This window comes from Pelodiscus sinensis, chromosome 3 (assembly GCF_052426305.1).
Source record: "Pelodiscus sinensis isolate ZL-2025 chromosome 3, ASM5242630v1, whole genome shotgun sequence".
Taxonomy (NCBI): Eukaryota; Metazoa; Chordata; order Testudines; family Trionychidae; genus Pelodiscus; species Pelodiscus sinensis.
Genome location: NC_143054.1, coordinates 109,461,493 through 109,473,729, shown reverse-complemented (window position 1 = coordinate 109,473,729; position 12,237 = coordinate 109,461,493). Strand labels below are relative to the sequence as shown.

Sequence of the window (12,237 nt, the reverse complement as noted above, 5' to 3'; positions counted from 1 at the left end):
AAAATGTGGAGAGAAAAAAAGATAAATACTCAAAGGCAGTTACCCAAAATGTCTCTGTATAGCACCAACCCCTTAAGATAAACAAAAGAGAAAAGGCAACATAAGACACAGTATGAAAAAGATAATTAAGAAATAATTTATGCCTGATAACTCTTTGTCTTGGCCAAGGATATGTCCTTGCAAATATCTATGTGTGGCTTTACATGAGTATTATGTGCAGTGAGATATAAACTCCTGTCTGCCTAACTGATGTGCTATATTAACAGCCCTTGTATAACAGTAAAAAAAACCCTAAACCCTGCCATTTAGAAAGAGCAGCACAAGATCGTATGACTGTTCCGTAGCATTTGTTCCTAATTCAGCAAAATTAAAAAAATGTTTAAAAATGAATCTGCACAGAGATGACCCAAGAGAAAACTGTGTAATAAAATCCCAAATTTATCCAAAATGGTTGGGTCTTCTCTGGCTCTAGCATGAGTTCTCTAAGAACACTGTGGTTTTAATATTAATATTCAGGGCTTGACCAACTGTGGCGAAATCTACTCGCCACAAGACCCGCATTGCACATGCACGTGCCGTCGGTAAATGGGGTGACCGGATTCACTGATTTGCCCTGTTAATATTTATAATTTTTAATTTAATATTTGTTTCAGTCACACAAATGCAATTCACATATGTGAATGTTAGCTACACTAAATATTTTAAATGAATTTGCAATAGTGTACTAAACAAAAAAATGCCTTTGTTCCCATTGCCCATTTTACCAACCAATATTTCATAAAGCCTATGGATGCCCCTTTGCATCTGACAAAGTAGGTCTTTGCCCACGAAAGCTTATGCTCCAATACATCTGTTAGTCTATAGGGCTGTGTCCAGACTCAGGGGTTTTTTCGGGAAAAGTAGCCTTTTTCCGAAAAAACTTCCCCTGCGTCCAGACTCAAGCCGCGTTCTTTCGAAATTAAATCGAAAGAACGCGGCTTTTCTTTCGATGGCGGTAAACCTCATTTCACGAGGAAGAACGCCTTCTTTCGAAAGTTCCTCTTTCGAAAGAAGGCGTTCTTCAATGTAAATAGGGCTTCTTCGAAAGAGAGCATCCAGACTCACTGGATGCTTTCTTTCGAAAAAGCAAGTCGCTTTTTCGAAAGTTCAACGTGCAGTCTAGACGCTCTCTTTCGAAAGAGCCTCTTTCGAAAGAGGCTTGCAGTCTAGACATAGCCTAAGATGCTACAGGACTCCTTGTCCACTTTGAGACGGTCATTAAAAATCAAGATATGTTGTACTCCTTTGAAACTAGCACTCTCTCCCAGCATTTGTATAGTCTTCTTCCAAACAGTAGGTGTAAAGCTGGGGGACTATTGTGAAAAAATGGTCACAAACATTTGAATAAAGCCACAGATTTGCTCTGACAACATTCACCCCCTCTTTATTCACTTTCTGCAAACATTTATATTCAACTGAATACATATTCATTACCCAATATTATTTGCAGAGAGCAAAAGTATTGTGAATGTTCACATGGATGTTTTTGCATCACCAATAACTTGTTCAAACCTACTTCCTTGTTACAAGAGTTTCGTTCAATCAGGAAAGAGAAACAGTATTATTACTACTTAGGCGACCCATCACAGATACTGAATACTCAAAGCATTACTTCAATATACAGCTCATGAATGTTTATACACAGAAATTTGTTCACATAGGAAATTTGTGAATGACGACATTGGATAAAATCAAATCTTAAGTCTTTTCTTGGAAAACTGACTATCAGATCAAGTTGCTGAAGATACCTCACCCCAACTCTAAAAATCTGTATTCATTATAGGTAGGCCAATAGCTCTGCCTAGTATTAAGGCTGTCTAACACTTTTCATTAGAAGGACCCTGTTTTCAGTTGCTTATAACTTTGCTAAACTCCAAACTATTTGGAATGAAATTTTACATGTTGTCTGACTCAGGGAATACTGCCAACACGGGTGCCGCCGACGGTGCGCTGCGGACTGAGTGAGGCCGCTCCTCGCTCTGAGGCTACAGTGCCGACTCCATTAGTAGGAGTTTTAGCCGGGAGTCCCTCTCCTTATTGGTCCGGGGCTTAAAGCTCTTACAGATAGAGCAGCTTTCAGCTCGATGGGCCTCACCCAGACACTTTAGGCTGTCGGAGTGGGGATCTCCGCAGGGCATAGGTTTGGAGCAGGAAGCACAGGGTTTAAAGCCCTGGGGCCCTGGCATGCCTCCCCTCACGGGAGGGTTCCGCTGTGCTCCCCTATCTAACTAAATATTTACAGCACTTAACAACTACTTAACTAGATAAAAATTCAACTAGAACTATAATACAACAGATAAGGAATACAGCTGCTAAGAGATAGGCTAACAGCCTGAAAGCATGCTCCAGCTACCATCACGGGCGGTAAGAAGGAACTGAGGCGGTGGAGGGGCCAGCAGGGGTATATATATGCACCGGTATACCGGCGCCACTCCAGGGGGCTCCCTGCTGGCCCTATGGATACTGCTAAGGGAAAAAAGCTTCGGAATCCGTGCACACGGCGCGTGTACACCTAATCAGAATGGACATGAGCAAGCACTCGAAGAAGAACAGAGCGAGACTAGTGAAAAATATATTGTTTCATCCATATTAAAAAGATCTGGTGACCATTTCTTTTGAGATGCTCTAGCGCATCCCTACTTCAGAGCATAGTATTGAAACCTGGCAGAGGGACTTTGGATCAAGGTAAAGCCCTTTGGTATCCTCATGAAAATCTGCCCAAATCTGGCCGACGGTGTGTCTAGACTACATCCCTCATTCGACAGAGGGATGTAAATTAGACACTTCAAAATTGCAAATGAAGTCGGGATTTGAATTTCCTGTGCTTCATTTGCATAATCACATCATGGTACTCTTTTGAAAAAGCGCTATTTCGAAAGTGAAACCACAGTCTAGACGCAGTTCTTTCAAAAATAGAAGCGTTTTTCGAAAGATCCTGTAAACCTTACCAAATCCCGGCTTCATTTGCAATTTCAAAGTGTCTAATTTACATCCTTCTGTCGAAAGAGGGATGTGGTCTAGACACACCCCAAGTTATAAGACTTGGAAAAATCAGTTTACACATGCTTCCTTAACCTTGGCAGCTAAACTCCCCCAGAAGCTTTGGCACCCAATGAACATGTGTGACTCTCTATGCTATTTTGGTCCACAGTGTGCCTCATGAGGTATCACGTGAAAACTCAAATCTACTGAGCTAACACTAATATCCTGTTAAAATTTTTACATAAACACTGTTCATCAAGATCTGAGATTTTTTACTGGCACATGTTGCAATTCTGGGGAAAGTCTATAGTGCAGCTCTTCAGAGACAATAAGAGTATGGACCAACACGCAACAAGGCACGAAGGTATGTCTACAATAAATACTTCGAAGATTGATGCTGCCTCAGTCGATCTTCTGGGTTTTGATTTAGCAGGTCTAGTGAAGAATCACTAATTCAAACTGAGTGTGCACCTCCGGCAGTGCCGGTACTCCTGTTCCTCTCAAGGAGTAAGGAAGCTGACAGGAGCATTTTTTCCCAACAACCTCCCACTGTGTGAATGGTGATTTAAGATACATTGACTCCAGCTACATAATTAATATAGCTGGAGTTGCATATCTTAAGTCAACATTCCCCATTAGTGTAGACCAGGCCTAAGAGAACAATGTCTGCTTAAAACGGGCATTCACCAGCAGAAGAGCTGTAATCATGTCAGATACAATTCATCTGAAGGACTGTCAGCAGTTAAGGTACACTATGGAACTGCCTGAATCCAGCAAGGACTTCACCAATAATAAGAGTCACGATTCTAGATAGAGATCACTTCTATATCAATCTCTACTGAAACAAGCTTTCTTGAAAGACTTTGAACTCCTAGGACCGTGAAATTCACCTAAATGGATTATTAATTTGGTAGAGCCCTAGTCATGACATAGTTAAAGACTGTATCATAATGCATATGTACAGGGCTCGACAAATAATGCTATCTACTCGCCCGTGGCGAGTAGATTGCAACCCAGAAGAGCCAGTTTCGGGCGATCTGCGCAGAACGATCTGTGCATGCGCAGATTGCAAGACAGCACAGCTGGCGAGCGGGGCTTGCCACGGTTCGGCGAGCCCTGCATACGTACAAAAGGGGCACAGGCACCCTCATTCTGGCATTGCCTAACTTGTAGGTGCTTGACTTTGTGGCTCTAATATAATGTTATTTTAAAATAATTATTTTTAAAGTTACAAATAACTAACAGCAAAACAATGGAATTGCAATGTGAATTCTCAGAAGATTTTAAATTAAGAAGCAGAACTCATTTGCTGCTCTAGTAACACAAAGATACCCACTCCTCCCTGCAGAGCTATTTGATTTGTCATGGATAACAAATATCAGCACCTTTCTTTTTTTTCCTCCAGGCACCCAAATGTAAAGAAAGACAATCTGAAAACTGAAAATACTCTCCAATAGATTCCCTCAGGCAAATTTCTGAAAGAGCCACTTTGCAACAGAGGTAAACATACACCACACATATCCTGTTTTTGTTTCAACAAGACAACTGAGTAGCACAATAAGTAGCAATACATAATTTAAAAGAACCATTTTTTAACAATATGATTTTAACCTAACAAAAAAGCGTTGCATGGTTCCATAAGCACTTTGCAAACATCCATTGCCACCCAGTGGCTGTCAAATACACTAATCGGGACCATGCATTTTTCCTCAAAGGAACAGAGAAGTAATATGGAACTTTCACATGTTATAGTAAAACAGCACACATCCTGGATGCTTGTAGTCAAAATCTCCCTTCTTCCAACATAGATGGATTGTGTTATATAATAACTTGGCAAGCTCAGGGAACATTTGGGATGAAAGTAAATACGCAGAGAAATGTGAGGATAGCCAGCAATCTCAACAAATCTCCAATAAGTCCTTCTTAAAAATGAGAAAATAAAATAAAAATGTAATAACTAGAGTAATTCAGCTCTTTCGTGTAACTATGCCATAATGGAAAGTATAAAAACAATAATCTTGACATTTATTCATAAAAGACACAGCTTATAAAACATTACTGTCTCGCTTCGAAATAAAGGAGATACTAGTTCATAAAAAAACCAACAACCCTGGAACTTGACTTTAGCTGCAAAACAGGAAGCTTCTAGAAAGGTTGCTAAATCCTTAAGGAAAGCCAGCTTCTGGAGAAAAGACTGCACCACATTAAGGCATTTTAAAAAAGCTATTTTATAAGATATTTTATACTTAGTGAAAAAAGAAAAAATACTTTAGCAACTTACTTTCAAGCGGGAAAGCTGAATAGAAGAAAATTCTCTCACACCATTAACTACTGGAACCAGCCTATTATATAAAGCCTAAAAAAAACCACACAGACGAGAAAAATGTTACAGCTAAAATACCCAAATACAATAAAAGTATAACTTGATTCAAATAACATAGAATTCTTTTTTATTGGCTAAATGTAAGTAAACACTAACAATTCTCATTGTTCCAAAAATGTGCTGAGATTATAATCTGACTAGCGAGCAAGTTTTCAAACTCGCGTGACTAAAAGTATCTAAGTCACATTTTCAGTGGTGATTTAGGCACTTCATTGACTTCACTGAGACTTAGGTTCCTAAATGCCTGGGAATTTAGGTGCTTTTGTAAATTTTAAACCAAGGTCCGAAATAAACCATTTCCTAATCAGTAATTGTAAAGAGATTTAAGTGCATTTTTCTGGATTCAAAAGTCTGTCATGTCAATGAAGGGCAAATTAGGGACATAAGGCAGTGCTCCTTGGATAGAACAGACCAACCATTAACAAAGACGGTTCTATTTCTCTTAACATGGATTTTCAGAACTACCAGGTAACAATTAAGTTAGAGAAAAGGTAAATGGTAACTTATTTCCTAGTAGAAGCTCTCCATAAGTGAGTTGTTGACCCTATCCATGATTTTAAAGCAAGAATTGATTATATATATGTATGAGAAAGTTTGTCTGTCTGTCCACATGTTCAAGAACTCCTAAATGGTAAGAGCTAAGGCCAACAAATTTGGTATATAGCTTCCTCTTACCACAACTTAAAGCAACATAAGGGTTTGGTTGTGCCAGGAAAATGGGGTGTCTTAGAATGGGACCGCTTCTTAGAAAACCAAATGGGAAAGAGACAGAAACACCGGGCAGGTGAAAGGGGCTGGCTGCCACAGCCCTGAGCCTCCTACCTTCCAGATGACTTTTAGGAAGCGGGGGAGGGCTGAAGCTGCCCCCCAATGAATATAGGGACATCACTGGCTTCACAGAGTGAGGGGAAAGTGCACTGTTTTCTTCTTTTCTCACTCTGACTGGGGAACACAGGGGGCAGATGAACTTGGACCTGCTCTAGTTGGAGAACATGCAGCTCCAGCAGGCACAGTCACGGGGACGGTGGGGTGGGGTGCAATGGCGTTGGAGAGGTGTTTCTCACCTCGCCTCAAGCTGCTCCAGGGAAAGAGGGCTGGGGTCTCTCCCCAGGACAGAATGCATACTGAACCCCTAATCCCCCACCCCCATTGCAAAGCAATGATTTAAATGAAGAAAAACTGAGTTAAGGACTCAAGCAGTGCTGGGTAAATCTTCTAGTATGACTATATAGGAAATAATTTGACTATCCAAAAAGAAAGATTTTGGCAGAGAACCATAAGTCTGGAAGCCCCCTGAATAGACTGTTAAGGACAAAATAATGGTGGAACGATCCAAAAAACTATAAAAATGTATAATCAACAAAAATATGTAAGTAATTGTTTACAGGAAACCTTACAAGGAAATCACAAATTAAAAACTGCACAAGTAAAGCTCACCTTATCAGACTGAGTGCCTTCATGCAAGATCCTTGCATCAATAGCAGCAGCAAGCAAATTATTAGCTGCAGTAATAGCATGGATATCTCCAGTCAAATGAAGGTTGAACTACAGAGTCAAGATGAAATACAAGAATGTATTTAACATGCTGCGTTAATTTAGTACACATTAATGAAAACAATCACTAGTTGTTCACCTTTGGGATTACAGATCAAATCAGCCACTTTGCAGTATTGCTAAAATATTATGATTAGACAGATTGAAAATATAACACTCAAATGAATTTACTTGGTGTCAGCTCAGTGTCTGATAGACTACAGTCAACAAGAAAAAAAAATCTTTCATTTTGTTAGTGGGACATTTTAGCACGAGGCTGCTGCAAGAGACACCCACCTACACATGCATCAGGATTTTAGAGACTGGCCAACCTGGTTGAATATAATGTCATTTGGCTATAGTTAGTGGAAGGACTTTTATGCCAAATAAATAGGAAATCTGCATTTAAAATTAAATAATTTCTTGAAATAGCTAGGCCTCTGTCTAGGCCTTCATCCACAAAACATATTTCACACACTTTTTGTAATAGAAATATATAGACAAGGAATACTTAGCAACATATCAGATACCATTGTTCCAAACCTTATTCATAGCTAGCAGACTTTCTTCAGTACACTTGAAATCTGGTAGTGTCTAAATAATAGTTGGGACATCATGTAACATCCTTTACCATCTACAGCAATTATTCTACAGTTCGATTACAGGCAGTCCCCGGGTTACGTACAAGATAGGGACTGTAGGTTTGTTCTTAAGTTGAATCTGTATGTAAGTCGGAACTGGCATCAGCCGCTGCTGAAACTGATCAGTTTCAACCGCGGCTGAATCTGGACGCCAGTTCTGACTTACATACAGATTCAACTTAAGAAACCCAGGTGTCCCCAAGTCAGCTGCTGCTGAAACTGATCAGTGGCTGATTCCAGGAAGCCTGGGGCAGAGCAACTCTGCCTCAGGCTTCCTGTAGTCAGCCGCTGGTCAGTTTCAGCCGCGGCTGACTTGGGGACGCCTGGGGCAGAGCAGCTGGGGTGCTCCTGGGTTGCTCCAGTAGCGCGGCTCCTCGGCGCTACTGGAGCAACCCAGCAGCACCCCAGCTGCTCTGCCCCAGGCGTCCTGATTCAGCCGCTGCTGAAACTGACCAGCAGCGGCTGAATCAGGACGCCTGGGGCAGAGCAGCTGGGGTGCTGCCGGGTTGGTCCGGAGCGGTGCTGCGGGACCAACCCGGCAGCCCCCAGCTGCTCTACCCCAGGGGTAGGCAAGAAAAGCCTGGTCTCCTGGGGGGGGGGGGGGGGGGCACTAGCTGCACCCCCCCCCCCCCAGCAGACCAGGGAGACGGGGGTGGCGGGACCGCCCAAGTCCTCCACGGCTTTACTCCATCTCCCTGGTCTGTTGACCTGGGAGACGCGGAGCAAAGCCGCAGAGCACGCGGGCAGCGGGACAGTCCAGGCGCGCCGCGGCTGTCCCACTGCTGGCGTGCTCCGAGGCTTTGCTCACCATCTCCCTGGTCTGCAGGGAGACGGGGAGCAAAGCCTTGGAGCACGCCTGCAGCGGGACACCCCAGGCGTGCTTGAGCTGTCCCCCTGCGGGCGTGCTCCGAGGCTTTGCTCCCCGTCTCCCTGCAGACCAGGGAGACAGGGAGCAGCTTTTCTCGCCCCGGAGAACGGGTGCTGCGGACCGCGGCGCATCTGGGCATCCGGCCGCTCCCGTCCTCCGGGGCGAGAAAAGCCCCGTTCGTAACTGCGGATCTGACATAAGTCGGATCCGCGTAATTCGGGGACTGCCTGTATTTCAATTTATTATGCAGGTATTCACAGTTTATTTTGTGACAGGGTCAATCACCATGAATCTGGAGTTGAAGCAGCTGCCCACTGTTACTGTGTGAAAAGTCTATTCACACCCTACTAGAAGACCATGAAAGCCTGCCTTCTCTGTAACTGTTGTGGACAGCCTGAACTTTCAGTGATTGGAAGGGGGAAGCAATCCCTCTGCAACTTTACCCTCTGACAAACATACGCTTCAAGTGCTTTTCTGGATCATGTCCCTAGCTGGCTGCCTGCACACATAGCACACCCTGAGAGCAAAGGGGAGCTGCTGGTATTGGTCTTATTTCTATTGTTTGTCTTACCTCTTCCATTGGAATGACTTGAGCATATCCACCGCCAGCTGCCCCACCTGAGCAATTAAGAATATGATCAGGTCAAATTGAGTTCTTTCAGAATTGATGTGAAACACACAAGAAATAGAGCACACAACTTTGATAAACACACAATTAAAATCAATATTTTAATTTCTATTGTGGAATTCACTCAAACACTCAAACCAAAAAGCGTATTAACAACAGTAGGCATCAGCAATTAGACAATGATCTCAGTGGGCCTTCAAGCACAAAATATCAACTTTTCACAAATTTGCTATTTCAAATAAATGTGAATATGTTTAAGATTTTCCCTCAAGGTTAATTAATTATGAAAAAGACACAGCATGCCCCATACAAGGAATTAAATAAATCCTGAGCCATTTAGCTTATTTTCATCAGTTTACGTGATGAATATCTCAGACTACCATTTATATCGGGGTGGGTAATAATTTTCACAGGGGGGTACACAATGAATTTTGCTATGTTGTCAAAGGCCAGCTCCACCCCTGAAAGGGGAGGGGCCTGAGGTGGAAGGGGAGGCGTTGGGGACTAGTCTCCCCTCCAGAGTTGTCTGGGGCCAGAGCCTTTTAAGTAAAAATACAGCAAAGGCCTCACAACTCCCAACCTTGCCACTACCACATTGCCTGGTAGATGCCCAGGATTGCTGTGGCTATTTAAAGGGCTTGCAGCTCTAATCCCTACTGGGGTAGCACTGCGACTGAGCCGTTTAAATAGAATCCTGCTGCCTGAGCCACGGCCTGGAAATTCAGTGGCACAGGCAGCAGGATATAACTAGAAAGCAGCTAGATGCTGTCTGCGGGCCAGGTCAAAGTGTTAGGTGTGCCGAATCTGGCCCCCAGGCCGCATCTTGCCCAGCCCTTATCTATATTTTGCAGCATTGCTACACTTGTTTACACAATAATTTAAACAAACATAGAATCATACAAGTTAGAGAAGGTAAAAACTTGTTAAACATTCAATACAACTCCTTACTAATTCAATATTGACTCCTGCATTATGTTTTATAACGTTTTATACACACATTTCCTTCTCATTGAAGGATCTTACGATCAGTCTGCAAATATTAGTCATGCTAGCCTGGAAAACTGATACCTTCCAGCCAATCCACACTTCAATAAAACAACTAAGGAGTTGAAAACCAAGAAGAAACCCAAATGCAAATATTTCATTTTAATATGAAAAAGGAAGTAAGTTTTACAAACACTAAGTACCTTTAACTCCAAAAGTAGGTCCCTGGGAAGGTTGTCTCAGACATGCAAAAGAATTCACATTAAGATGTGCAGTTAAAGCTTGAACTAGACCAATTGTGACAGTGCTTTTCCCCTCTCCTAGGGGTGTAGGCGTTATCCTAACAAAACAATATAAAGAGAAGGCAATTCATTCATCAGTATTTATTGACTGATGCCAGCCAAGCCAGGATATCAAAACATACGTATTTTTAATTGAATTAACAGCACTGGTACAATGAATTCAACAGGATTGCACTACTACCACAATATATATTATGCCCTAGATAAAGCTGAAATACTGATGTATATGTGTCTTCTATTTGAACTATTTACTAGGACAGCAGAAAAACAGTTATTTTGGCAAAAATTCTGAGGACTGCTGAATTTTATATAGATTTTATGGAGACGCAAAGGTCTCACCAGTGCCATGAACAAGTCATGCATCAAAAACTAAGCATGCAATTGAGTGTCTGAAGTAGTAAATCATGGGGCTTTCTTATTGCTCAATATATTAATAAAAAGCTACTCAATTTTTCATTAAAACTTGTTTGAAAGTCTTGATTATTTTGTTCTTTAGCTTCCATATCCTCTGACTCTCAGCAACAATGTAAGAGGGAGATTTATTAAAAAAAAAAAGAAAAAAAATGAACCTACTCTAGTCACTGTGTTTAGTTAAACATCATGATCATCTCTTAGAGTTTTGCAGATTTAGAGCCCAAAGGGACCATTATGATCACGTAGTCTGACCTCCTACATAAAACAGAGTTATAAGTCAAAGATTTAATGCTTAGATTGCTGAACCTAACTCAAAAACATGTACTTGAATTACCCCATTTATGTTTTAGAAAGTAATTCAATCTTGACTTAAAAGATGCCAAGTAATGGAGGATTCTTATTTTCTTAGCGTTCAGTCTTGTCCTGCCTAGTCTTGTTCACCACTCTGAGAATTAGTGGTGTTGTGAGGGACTTCCAAGAATAGAACCTTTGATCAAGGAAGGAAGGAGAAAGGGGCCTAGGAAAGAAAGATGATCAAGACTTCTTCCTGAGCAGATGAAAGGATATTTCCTGATGCTGAATATGGCAAATAGGTCCACTTGTGAAAATCCTCACTTCTATCACATACTATGAAGTATTTGCAAGTCCCACTCCCATTCATAGTCCCTAGACTGAGAAACACCTGCTGAACATATTAACTATGATATTCTGAACTCCAGGAAGATAAAAGCCTGAAATCTCTTAATCTGATGGGCTATACAACAGTTCCATAAATTTAAAGCTTCGTTGCACAGGGAGGAGCGATCATGCTCTTCCCTGTTTGTCGACACAGAACGCGTGAGCCATGCTGCCTCTCATGATTCTGACTAAGTTGCACATAATGAGGGGTCAGAGCTGAAGGCAGGTATTCCTGAGTTCCAACAAGTTGATGTGGAGACTAGTTTTCTGAAGTGACCAACTGTCCTAAGGCATGCTCCCCACTGTAACAGTGATACATCTATTGCCACAGTTATTGTTGAAGTTGAGCCCACCTGTCATAATATACTGCCAGGTTTACTGGAAATGGAAAAAAGAGGAATCTGAAAACGTGTTGTGGGCAAAGGTTTGCAGCTCATGGACTAGAGGTGGGGAAGGAGTTGAGCCCTCAACTGACCTTTCAAAATTGCTGTTTTAATGACAACTAGACCCTAGTGGAAGGAGGATGGGAAGCCATTTTACCCTGAAATGTGTCTTTTTCTAGTAGATTCAGTGGTTATGAGAAGAACGAAGAACTGTGGCAGGCACAATCTCTGTGCAATCTAAGATCTGCTATATCTTCTTATCTGTAGAAATGTAAATACCCACAGACCTAATTTGTGGCTCTGGAGGTCCCCAGGAGAGCTTCTGACCAAACAGGAGATCCTCAAACATATTCTGAATCTTTCTTGGGAATCCTGACAACTGCAGCCATGATGCATTGCACA

At 41.9% G+C, this 12,237-nt stretch overlaps 1 protein-coding gene across 3 annotated transcripts in view; it reads right to left on the bottom strand.

Annotated features, from left to right (window-relative positions):
• MTHFD1L (methylenetetrahydrofolate dehydrogenase (NADP+ dependent) 1 like) overlaps positions 1 to 12,237 on the bottom strand; it is a 266,470-nt gene that overhangs the window by 190,234 nt on the left and 63,999 nt on the right. For all 3 annotated transcript variants that reach the window (XM_089777293.1, XM_075924433.2, XM_075924434.2), the window contains 4 exons: positions 10,262 to 10,398; positions 9,018 to 9,064; positions 6,842 to 6,949; positions 5,303 to 5,377 (listed from right to left, as the gene is read on the bottom strand). In XM_089777293.1, coding sequence (XP_089633419.1) covers positions 5,303 to 5,377; positions 6,842 to 6,949; positions 9,018 to 9,064; positions 10,262 to 10,398 — 367 coding nt within the window. The remainder of the gene's footprint in view (positions 1 to 5,302; positions 5,378 to 6,841; positions 6,950 to 9,017; positions 9,065 to 10,261; positions 10,399 to 12,237) is intronic.